The sequence below is a fragment of the Phyllobates terribilis genome, unplaced genomic scaffold, assembly GCF_046119375.1.
Source record: "Phyllobates terribilis strain yellow unplaced genomic scaffold, ASM4611937v1 Scaffold_10__3_contigs__length_209671492, whole genome shotgun sequence".
Lineage (NCBI taxonomy): Eukaryota > Metazoa > Chordata > Amphibia > Anura > Dendrobatidae > Phyllobates > Phyllobates terribilis.
The window spans coordinates 171,687,882-171,699,595 of record NW_027362770.1 but is presented as its reverse complement, the minus strand read 5'-3'; the positions used below and the strand labels follow the sequence as shown (position 1 = coordinate 171,699,595).

General features: G+C 48.6%; 1 protein-coding gene across 1 annotated transcript; it reads right to left on the bottom strand.

Moving 5' to 3' along the window:
• Nucleotides 1-8,197: 8,197 nt before the first annotated feature.
• Nucleotides 8,198-10,843, bottom strand: LOC141164671 (E3 ubiquitin/ISG15 ligase TRIM25-like). Its single transcript, XM_073650159.1, has one exon. It carries the CDS (start codon nt 10,811-10,813, stop codon nt 9,233-9,235), a length of 1,581 nt encoding a protein of 526 aa, XP_073506260.1. The 5' UTR covers nt 10,814-10,843; the 3' UTR covers nt 8,198-9,232.
• Nucleotides 10,844-11,714: the final 871 nt, after the last annotated feature.

Below are 11,714 nucleotides of genomic sequence, written 5' to 3'. Positions count from 1 at the left end.
AAGCTGTGTCTGAGAGCAAGGGGGAGGTTCCCTGGTTAAGGACCATTAGCATGCAGCACCTCCTGTCCCAGGCCAGTAGGGGAAGCAGGCTGCCCCTATAAAGACTGGAACTGAGGGCAGGGTTAGAGAGAACTGGACGACCTGTCTCTGAGGTGAGAGGTGTCCTAGAGCAGGGACAGAAAGTCATGCTGTAGCCTAAGAGGCCGTGTGGCTGTAGGAGAGCCACGAGCCAGGGGCAAGAGGCGAAGTGAGCCTGTCCTGGCAGAGAGAAAAACTAATCTACCGGACTTTGGTGTCCGAGGCTGTTAGGATTCCAAGTCCTGCAGCAAATAACCAGTCCGCAGGGGACTGTATGTCCTTTGACCTAAGAAGCCCGGAGGTTCCGCCATAGCAGAAGGGACCGGTGAAGCCGCACCAGGCCAAGAGTGAAAAGGGACCCAAGTTGCCAGCCATACGGGCGAGAAGACACGGTGAGCTCAGGAACGTGGGCTATTACACCACAAGGAGGGAAATAGCCAGAAGGAGCGCAGAGAGTATGGTAGGCCTACACCCTCACCCTGACCAGGAGGGCTTCCCACTTGTTCTCAGACATCCAGGTCCCCCTCCTAGCCGGGACTGTTTATGGGTTGTTTCACCTGTTCAAATAAAGACCCTGCACTGTTAAAGAGGCCTCCGTTTCCTGGCTTTTGCGGTCGGAATCATCCCCTCCATCATCCACTTACACTGCCCAGGGGCTACACTCTTCCTGTGGGGAGTTATCCTACCCCTGTGCTGCACAACAACACCAGCCTCAGCGGTCTGCCTAGCAGCGGCGGTTATCCCTGACCGCAATCCACGGGTGGCATAGTCGGATATTGCAAAACATATAGAAGACTGCCACTGGTCTGACCACCCTGAGCCACGGATCGGGTTGCCACTACTACCCCCATTATTGCCCTGTTGCCTGGATCCGAGTGCCCCACGTCCCAGGGGGCGAGTCATATACTTTATGTTTCAGGGGGTATGGGGGAGACATACTGCGGGGGGTGGTATGAGGGAGACATTCTGTATACTTTGAAGCTTGGGTCTCTGATCTATTAAGACCCTAGAATTGCCCCTGGTATTAGCTTATTCTCATTCTTTGCCCGGCACAGGAGGATTATTATTAATATAAGGATATAGAATGGAGGGAATTATAGTAAAGAGGCAAAGTGGGGGGCAATATTATAGGAAGGTACAAAGGAAACATTATTATACGGCACATAATTGAGCATAATTTCAATAAAGAGGCACTGGGGACCATTATTATAAGGAGGCCCAATGAGGGATCAGTATCATTACATGGAAATCACATACATGCGATCACGTGACGACTGCTGGAAAAGGCAACCAGAGACAAGTCTTACTGCTGTGTAAATTACACACCGTTGGGATTCGGGAATTTGCACTACTACTTGCCAAAAATTCACTCAGAGCTGTACATGAGCTGTACACTTTAATGATCAGTATGCTGGCATTATGCTGTCACTATGTGGTGATATTATGCAGTCATGGTTTAGCGGTATTATTTAATCTTAGATAGCAGTATTATTGGTAATATACAGTACAGACCAAAAGTTTGGACACACCTCATTTAAAGATTTTTCTGTATTTTCATGACTTTGAAAATTGTACATTCACACTGAAGGCATCAAAACTATGAATTAACACATGTGGACTTAGTCTTCCTTCAACCTTAAAAACTATGTTACTATGTTATTCAGTAGGACTATCAGCTGTGTATCCACCTGACTTCTGCACAACACAACTGATGGTCCCAACCCCATTTATAAGGCAAGAAATCCCACTTATTAAACCTGACAGGGCACACCTGTTAAGTGAAAACCATTTCCGGTGACTACCTCTTGAAGCTCATCAAGAGAATGCCAAGAGTGTGCAAAGCAGTCATCAAAGCAAAATGTGGCTACTTTGAAGAACCTAGAATATAAGACATATTTTCAGTTGTTTCACACTTTTTTGTTAAGTATATAATTCCACACGTGTTAATTCATAGTTTTGATGCCTTCAGTGTGAATGTACAATTTTCATAGTCATGAAAATACAGAAAAATCTTTAAATGAGAAGGTGTGTCCAAACTTTTGGTCTGTACTGTAGGTCTTGTAGTAAATCTTGATTTCCCCGAGGCAGGGAGCATAGAGACCCCCTATCTGGAGAAAGTAGGTGGGGGGCATCAGGCCTCTGTGCTCTCAGAATGCCAGGGCTGAGTTTCAGTCGCAGTCCGGTCCTACAATATACATTAGATAGCTGCCAGCTAAAAGATGGTTCGGCAATTATTTCTTCTAGATGTCCCTCTACGACAACTCTGGCAGTGGCTTCTCCTCTGCGCCCAGTTACACGTGATCCTGATCATGAGTTCAGTAATGAGAACATTCAGTTTATTTGCTGCCCCTAGTGGTAAAGTCAGATAAATACTAGATATTCCTACAGGTCATAGGAGATACTGATGTGACGCAGTGACATCTTAGTTATTTCAGCGATATATAATAGGTAATGGACAATCTTATGCAGGTCATGGGGACTAAAAATTCTAGCAGCACATTTTTTAGGGACACAACATTTAGGTCTTGGCAGTACAGGCTCTGTAGGAATCAGCACTTACCTCCAGGATTTATGGTTTTGGTACGTTAGGGTGATATAGGTTAGAGAGAGACACAATACTATCACATTGTATGTAGCTACCAATATCACGTTTTTTGAGGGGTTTCATTGCTTTTTTATGTTGTGCTGTCCTGTAGAGTCGCCGTCTTACGTAAGCGTCGCCTGTCTTTTTTTTTGTGGGTTGTGCGCAGGGATCCAGTATATACACCGCCATCCTTTGATGCATATCTTTGATGGTGCATGTATAAGGACTGATCGTTACTCATGAATGTTACTTATTATGCTTGTACTTGCGCCCTTTATGCAGCTGCCACTTATTTATACCTCTTACATATCTATATATATAATTGTCTTATCCCGTCTGTCTGTCTGTCTGTCCAAGAAATCCCGCGTCGCTCATTGGTCCCCCAGCGGCCAATCAGCGCCACGGGATTTCTGAAAAAAGATGGCGGCCGTTAGCGGCTCATCTGCGGGACGGAGCTGAGCGGCGATGCAGCCGGGAGATGAGCGCCGCGAGGCGCTCATCTCCCGGCCGGCAACAGCAGAAGGAACCCGACCGCCGGACCCATCTGCGGGACGGAGATGCAGCCGGGAGATGAGCGGTGCGAGGCGCTCATCTCCCGGCCGGTAGCAGCGGAAGGACCGCCGGCGCCGTTGACCTCCATGCGGAAGGGAGGACTGGGGAGCGGCGCTGCGGGTCGGAATACTTCTGCTGCGAGCGCCCGCTCATGTCCCGGGTTCTCGCAGCGGAAGTAGCCGCACAGGCAGCGCCGCTCCCCGGTCCTCACCAAGACGATTCGATGATTGGTCGCGGTCTTCGGACCCGACCAATCACTCATCTTAGCGGAAAAGTTAAGCACCGCTGTGCTGATTGGTCGCGGACGCTGCCCGCGACCAATCACCGATTTGGGCGCCAAATTTAAATATCGGCCGCGACCAATCAGCACAGCGGAGTTTAAATTTGGACCCAAGATCGGAGATTGGTCGCGGCCGATATTTAAATTTGGCGCCCAAATCGGTGATTGGTCACGGGCAGCGCCAACGACCAATCAGCGATTTTTAACACAAATGGCCGGACCTTTGTAACACCATGCGGATACTGTGGGGACATCAGCGGCTAGGGTGTGAAGGGAGGACCGGGGAGCGGCGCTGCAGGTCGGGATACTTCTGCTCCGAGCGCCCGCTAATGTCCTGGGTTCTCGCAGCGGAACTACCCGCACAGGCAGCGGCGCTCCCCGGTCCTCACTAATACGATTCCGCTCCCCGCTCCTCACCAATACGATTCGCTGATTGGTCGCGCTCTCCGCACGCAACCAATCAGTGATCTTGGCACTAAAGTTAAACACCGCTCTGCTGATTGGTCGCAACCACCGGCCGTGACCAATCTGCGTTTTTTGTGCCAAATTTAAACAACGCTCTGCTGCCATCAGCATTATTGGCGCCAAATTTAAACCCCGCTCTGTTGATTGGTCGCAGCCGCCAGCCGCGACCAATCAGCGAGATTGGCGCCAAATTTAAGCAACGCTCTGCTGATTGATCGCGGTCGCTGGCCGAGATCAATCAGCAGTATTGACGCAAAATTTCAACACCGCTCTGCTGATTGGTCGCAACAACCGGCCACGACCAATCTGCGTTTTTTGTGTCAAATTTAAACAACGCTCTGCTGATTGGTCGTGGCCGGCGACCGCAACCAATCAGCAGAGCAGGGTTTACATTTGGCGCCAAAATTGCTGATTGGCGCGTACGCCGGGTGCGAACAATTAGCAGAGCGGGGTTTAAATTTGGCCCCAATACTGCTGATTTGTCGCGGCCGGCGACCGCGACCAATCAGCAGAGCGTTGTTTAAATTTGACACAAAAAACGTAGTCTAGTCTATATGTATATATAACTAGATGGTGGCCCGATTCTAATGCATCGGGTATTCTAGAATAGGTATGCGGCCAACCGGGCACAATCAGCAGAGCTGTGTTTAAATTTTGCGCCAAAATCGCTGATTGGTCGAGGCCGGCAACCGTGACCAATCAGCAAAGCGGTGTTAAAATTTGGCGCCTATATCGCAGATTGGTCGCGGCCGGCGGTCGCGACTAATCAGCGAAGCGGTGTTTAAATTTGGCGCCAAAATCACTGATTGGTCGAGGCCGCGCGACCAATCAGTGATTTTGGCGCAAAATTTAAACAACGATTTGCTGATTGGTCGCGGCCGTCAGCCACGACTAATCAGCGATTTTGGGGCCAAATTTAAACCCCGCTCTGCTGATTGGTCGAGGCCGGCGACCTCGAACAATCAGCAGAGCGTTGTTCAAATTTTGCCACAATACTGCTGATTGGTCGCGACCGTGACCAATCAGCAGAAAGATGCAGAGCGGGGTTTAAATTTGGCGCCAAAATCGCTGATTAATCGCGGCTGACGGCCGCGACCAATCAGCAGAGCATTGTTTAAATTTGGCGCCAATCTCGCTGATTGTTCGCGGCTGGCGGCCGCGACCAATCAGCAGAGTGTTGTTTAAATTTGGCAGAAAAAACGCAGATTGGTCGCGGCCGGTGGTTGCGACCAATCAGCAGAGCGTTGTTTAAATTTGGCGCCAAGCTTGCTGATTGGTCGCGGCTGGCATCCGCGACCAATTAGCACAGCAGTGTTTAAATGTGGCGGTAAGATCGGTGATTGGTCGCGGCCGCTATTTAAATGTGGCGCCCAAATCGGTGATTGGTCGCGGGCAGCGGCCGCGACCAATCAGCAGAGCGGTGTTTAACTTTAGCGCCAAGATCACTGATTGGTCGGGTGCGGAGAGCGCGACCAATCAGCGAATCGTATTGGTGAGGAGCGGGGAGCGGAATCGTATTAGTGAGGACCGGGGAGCGCCGCTGCCTGTGCGGGTACTTCTGCTGCGAGAACCCGGGACATGAGCGGGCGGTCGCAGCAGAAGTATCCCGACCCGCAGCGCCGCTCCCCGGTCCTCCCTTGACTACCTAGCCACTGATGTCCCCACAGTATCCGCATGGTGTTACAAAGGTCCGGACATTTGTGTTAAAAATCGCTGATTGGTCGCTGACGCTGCCGATTTGGGCGCCAAATTTAAATATCGGCCGCGACCAATCACCGATCTTGGCTCCACATTTAAACACCGCTGTGCTGATTGGTCGCGGATGCCGGACGCGTCCAATCAACGAGATTGGCGCCAAATTTAAGCAAAGCTCTGCTGATTGATCGCGGTCGCTGGCCGAGATCAATCAGCAGTATTGGCGCAAATTTTAAACACCGCTCTGCTGATTGGTCGCGGTCGCTGGCCGCGACCAATCAGCATTATTGGGGCCAAATTTAAACCCCGCTCTGCTGATTGGTCGCGGCCGGCGACCGCGACCAATCAGCAGAGCGTTGTTTAAATTTGGCACCAAAATCGCTGATTGGTGGCGGCCGCCACCAATCAGCGTCGTATTAGTGAGGACCGGGGAGCGGCGCTGCCTGTGCGGGTACTTCCGCTGCGAGCAGCCGGGAGATGAGCGACTGCGAGCAGCAGAAGCATCCCGACCGCCGATGCCGCTCCTCGATCCTCCTTTCACACTTGATCAGAGCGTTGTTTAAATTTGGCGCCAATCTCGCTGATTGGTCGCGGTCGGCTGGCAGCCGAGACTAATCAGCCGAGCGTTGTTTAAATTTGGCGCCAAGATCGGTGATTGGTCGCGGTCGGCTGGCGTCCGCGACCAATCAGCACAGCAGTGTTTAAATGTGTCGCCAAGATCGGTGATTGGTCGCGGCCGCTATTTAAATGTGGCACCCAAATCGGTGATTGGTCGAGGGCAGCGGCCGCGACCAATCAGCACAGCGATGTTTAACTTTTGCGCCAAGATCACTGATTGGTCGCGGGCGGAGACCGCGACCAATCAGCGAATCGTATTGGTGAGGACCGGGAAGCGGAATCGTATTGGTGAGGACCGGGGAGCGCCACTGCCTGTGCGGCTACTTCCGCTGCGAGAAGCCGGGAGATGAGCGTCTGCTCGCAGCAGAAGTATCCCGACCCGCAGCGCCACTCCCCGGTCCTCCCTTGACACCCTAGCCACATGGATGTCAGCGGCGCCGGCGGTCGGGGTCCTTCTGCTGCTAGCAGCCGGGAGATGTGCGCCTCGTGCCGGTCATCTCCCGGCTGCATCACCGCTGAGCTCCGTCCCGCAGATAAGCCGCTAACGGCCGCCATCTTTTTTCAAAAATCCCGCGTCGCTGATTAGCCGCTGCCGGACCAATGAGCGACACGGGATTTCACTGACTGACTGACTGACTTATATAGATACACCAAATAGTGTAATTCTGTCTCTTGATTACTGAACTATGAGATTGTTCTGGAGGAGGACCCTCTAGAGAAGTTGGGTAGACACAGCAGGTGAATACATTCTCCTCCTTGATGATCTCCTACCTGTGTGATGCCTTCAGAAGTGAATGAAAGCCCTGCCTGAAAATATTAACCCTGGGTGCGATCCCCTAAAGTCATCTTCAGTGATTGAGTGCTCAAGCCTACCAGCCCCGCAACCATCTGTAGTGAGAATAGCATGGTCTGATGGTTTCCATAATTAGCAGTTGTGGAAAGTCCTCCAACAAAAGAGCTACTGTTAAAGTGACTCCCCATTCCGTCAAATATATGGAAGTTCATGTTTTCCTAATAGAGAGTACGAGCAGGGTTTTTCTTTTGTGGACAGCCCCTTTTAAGATGTTTTGTAGCAACAGGCAGAGTTTTGAGGAGGCTCCATCATTCTTATCATTGCGAATGTACATATGTAAGATTTTACAGGTTGGAACACCCATCATCCCAAAGCTATTTCTCACTTTTGGTGTAGGTTTCCTTTAAAGGGGTATTCTCAAGTTTGGAAGTTATCCTCTATCCTATAACTTCCTGACCGCTGGGGTTCCCACCAATACCAAGAAAAGTGGCTCTCGAGAGCCTTGTGTGAATGAGACAGTGGTCGATCATGCGCACTGCTGCTCCATTCAATCTAATGGGACCGCCGGAGATAGCTGAGCGCTGCGTTCGACAATCTTTCACACTCCCATTACAATGAATGAAGCAGATGTGTGCATAATCAACCAGTGCTCCATTCACATGGGGTCTTTCAGAGTTTTCAGGATTGTTGGGAGTTTGGATCCTTGGCGATCAAAAAGTTATTTCCTAACAATGGATAGGGATAACTTCCAAACTTGGGAATTCCCTGTTACCTTGGTCCCATATAAACTGCTGTATATCTAAAACCATGGATGGGTTGGATGTCATCATATTAGATCAAGAAAGGTTCTATCAAAAATGACTTTCTTTTACTTTCTTTCACAGCACCCCCTATAGGGCTCATGCACATAATATGGCCATATACTTGGGGCTTTATCCTAATACATCGGATACCAGTCAACAAAACTCTGGACAACTATGAGGCTCCTAATAGTCTTTGTGTAGCCTTGGGGACTACCTGGATGTTATATGTCCCCCCCACCAGTCACTGCTCCTTGGAGTGTTGCTTATATATGACACATCACATACAGAATGTAAAGGGTTCATGGTAAAATGAATTAAGGGACCAGAGCTGAGAAATCTATAGTCAATTTATTAATAGAGATTTATTTCTAATCAACAGACTATGGGTTAATAGAAGGAGCGGATGTAGGAGGTAAGGTACAATCAATGTGACACCAGAGGAGCAAGAACAACATTTTTTGATTTGAAAAGAACTTGACATTGCAGCAATCTGTGGGGTGAAGGGATGGGACCTTCTTCACAGCACCGGCATGGGGGTCGTCATTGTGCGCACCAATCACTGCCACCGTGACGCGATCACAATGGGTTGCTATTACATCCGGAGGTCGATTAAAAAAACTCTGTGCCTGTCATTACAAAGGTCCTTTGACACCCTTCCTGTGGTCGTGCTTCAAAGAAGACCGTAATTTTTACTATATGCCGCAATACTGTGGGATTGCTGTATATAGCACAAGTGACCAGACGATCGCAGGTTCAAGTCCCCTATGGGGACTAATAAATACAGAAAGAAGTAAAAAAAAAAGTTTCAAGAATCTGAAAAAAAAAAAAAAAACAAAAGAAACCATAAAAATTCACCTCTTTCCCCCATTAAAGATAATACATTTTGTAAAAAAAAATACACATATGTGATGTTGCTGCATCCATAAAAGTCCAATCTATCAAGATATAAAAATAATTAAACCAATAAGATTTTACATAGCGACCTAAAAATAAAAATTATGATTTTTTTGGTATTTCTGTAATTGTACTGATGAGGAGAATCATATCGGCAGGTCATTTTTTATCATACATTGTACAGCATAAAAACAATTCCCAAAAAATGTCAGAATTGCATTTTTTTTGCAATTTCACCTCACTTGGAATATTTTTCCCGTTTTTAATTACACTACATGGTAAAATTAACGGTTTCATTCAAAAGTGCAACTCGTCCCACAATAAACAAGCCATCATACATCTATGTGGACAGAAAAAAATGAAAACTGAAAAAGTTCTGGTTCTTGGAAGAAGGGGAGGAAAAAACGAAAACACAAAAATGGAAATTGGCCATGTCTGGAAGGGGTTAATCTTCACATAATCCTTACTTGTCACTGACACTCATTTTTTATTGTCAAATAACCATTATAGACATATAACGTAGCATGAAGAGGCTCGGTGAAGGTGGCAGTGAAGGTGTGTAAGTGTCTGATGGGGTCACACAGCTCATAAAAGGACAACTGCCCGGCCTCATAATCCAGACATATTCGAAATCTAGAACTGGAGATCTTGTCAGGTAACTGGATCACTTCCTCGTCATGTGTCACTGAATACTGATTATTACATCTCCACAAACCCCAGGACTTGTTATTATATCCAATGTCTGACTGCTGCCCCCTCCTCTCTATACTGGGATAACACATCCCCACCACCCAGAATCCTGATCTACTGATCTCCACATCCCAGTAATGTCGTCCTGAGGTAAATCCCCTCCTGCTCATCACCTGATTATACTGGAATCTCTCTGCTGTTTCTGGACGTTTCTGCTCCTTTTCTGTCCCGGTTGCAGTTTTCAGGTCGTCTGATATAAGGAGATTATTATCAGCTGTGTTTACATCCAGTAATATGTCTGCAGGACCCTCCACATAGATCCCGCTCCTTATACCTGATATTACATCACATAATGTGTGTAATGTGTGTGAGATCACAGCCACATCCAGGTCATCTCCATCATGGGGCTGTTTATCATGTCCCCCTGTGTCCTCATCACCTCCCTCCTCCTCAGGATCACACAAGTCACCGGTGTCTGGTTCCTGTAAGACAGTCAGTGGATCCGTCATGTTACACAGCTCCTCAATGTGTCTCATCTTCCTGGACAGCTCGTCCTTCTTTATCTCCAGCTGATGGATCAGCGCAGACAGTGACAGGGACTCTTCCTTTTCCTGCCTGGAGATCTCACTCAGGACCTTCTTCTCCAGGTCGTCCACCCGTCTCCTGATCTCTGTACACAGGGCAGTGACTCTCTCGGCTTCTCCAGCTGCTTTTTCTTGAGCTTTTCTCTTGCGCTTCTCCAGACTCTGGACACTTTCTTCATTCTCATTTCTCTTTGTTGTCAGTTTCTGGAGAACATTCCTCAGTTTCTCCTTCTTCTTCTCTGAGGCCTCAACCAGTGAATCCACCCGATGTCCCCGATGTTTTCCTGCTGAACAATAGACACAGATACAAGCCGCGTCCTCAGTGCAGTAATATTCCAGGATCTTCTTATGGACAGAACATTTCCTTTTCTCCAGAGAAGTGCTGGGATCAGATAAGACGTGTTCTGGTGATTTGCTGTGAGACCTCAGGTGTTTATCACACAGAGAAGCCTCACAGTGTAGACAGGATCTAACAGCAGGTACAGGAGAGTCCACACAGTAAGTGCAGCAGATCTTCGTTTCCGTCTGTGTTGGTGGAGTAAGCAGGAAATTCTCCATTACTTTACGCAGAGCAAAGTTCCTCATCGGTGCCGGCCGCTCCGGAAACCTTTTTCTACATTCAGGACAGGAATAAACTCCAGACTCGTCCTGTGTATCCAGCGCACGATCAATACAGACCCGGCAGAAGTTGTGTCCACATCTCAGCGTTACAGGATCTGTATAAGTGCTCAGACAGATGGAGCAGAGCAGCTCGTCTCTCAGATCAGCTGCCGCCATGGCTGATGGAGGAAGAGAGAAACGAAACTACAATTCTCATAAACACCCGGAAACCAAAGCTTGGTTTTAACTGTTTATGTGATGGAAGAAGTTGACAACTTCAGTAGATATGAAGCTTAAGGAGGTAAAAAAAAATAGAAATGATGTTATGCTCTGCAGGGGCGGACACAGACTGTAGTGGGCCCCTGTGCAAGAAATTTTGGGGGGCCCCCCCTGCCCTTCATAAGGCAACAAAGTTATGTAAACATAACCCCCCATGTGCATCTCTCACCCCCCCATGTGCAGCTCTCATCCCACCCATGTGCAGCTCTCACCCCCCGTGCATCTCTCATCCCCCCCATGTGCATCTCTCATCCCCCCATGTGCATCTCTCATCCCCCCCATGTGCATCTCTCACCCCCCATGTGCATCTCTCACCCCCCCATGTGCATCTCTCACCCCCCCATGTGCATCTCTCACCCCCCCATGTGCATCTCTCACCCCCCCATGTGCATCTCTCACCCCCCCATGTGCATCTCTCACCCCCCTCATGTGCATCTCTCATCCCCCCGTGCATCTCTGATTCCCCCCACTCATAGTTAATTAATTGTATTTAAAAAAAATAAAACTTGTTATACTTACCCCCATGCAATCCCTGCAGAATCCTGGCGCTCGTCCACGTCGCTGCCACCAGGTTCTCCTGACGTTCGGCCATGTGACGGCGCCACATACATAGCCATCAGCTTTTGTTTTGGCCAAAAGATTTTTAAAGCCGCCACCACGATAAGGTAGACTCTTCTGGGCGGGCCCTACTCTAACCTATTATAATTTTCTTAAAATATCCAATACTCTTTTTAGATATATTTTTATTTAGTTTTCTTTAAGGGAATGTGTCATATACATTTTTTTTTTAAATGACCAA

Bases quoted from the DNA above. Each gene is read 5' to 3' on its own strand.
- LOC141164671 (XM_073650159.1), bottom strand. From the start codon at position 10,813: ATGGCGGCAGCTGATCTGAGAGACGAGCTGCTCTGCTCCATCTGTCTG.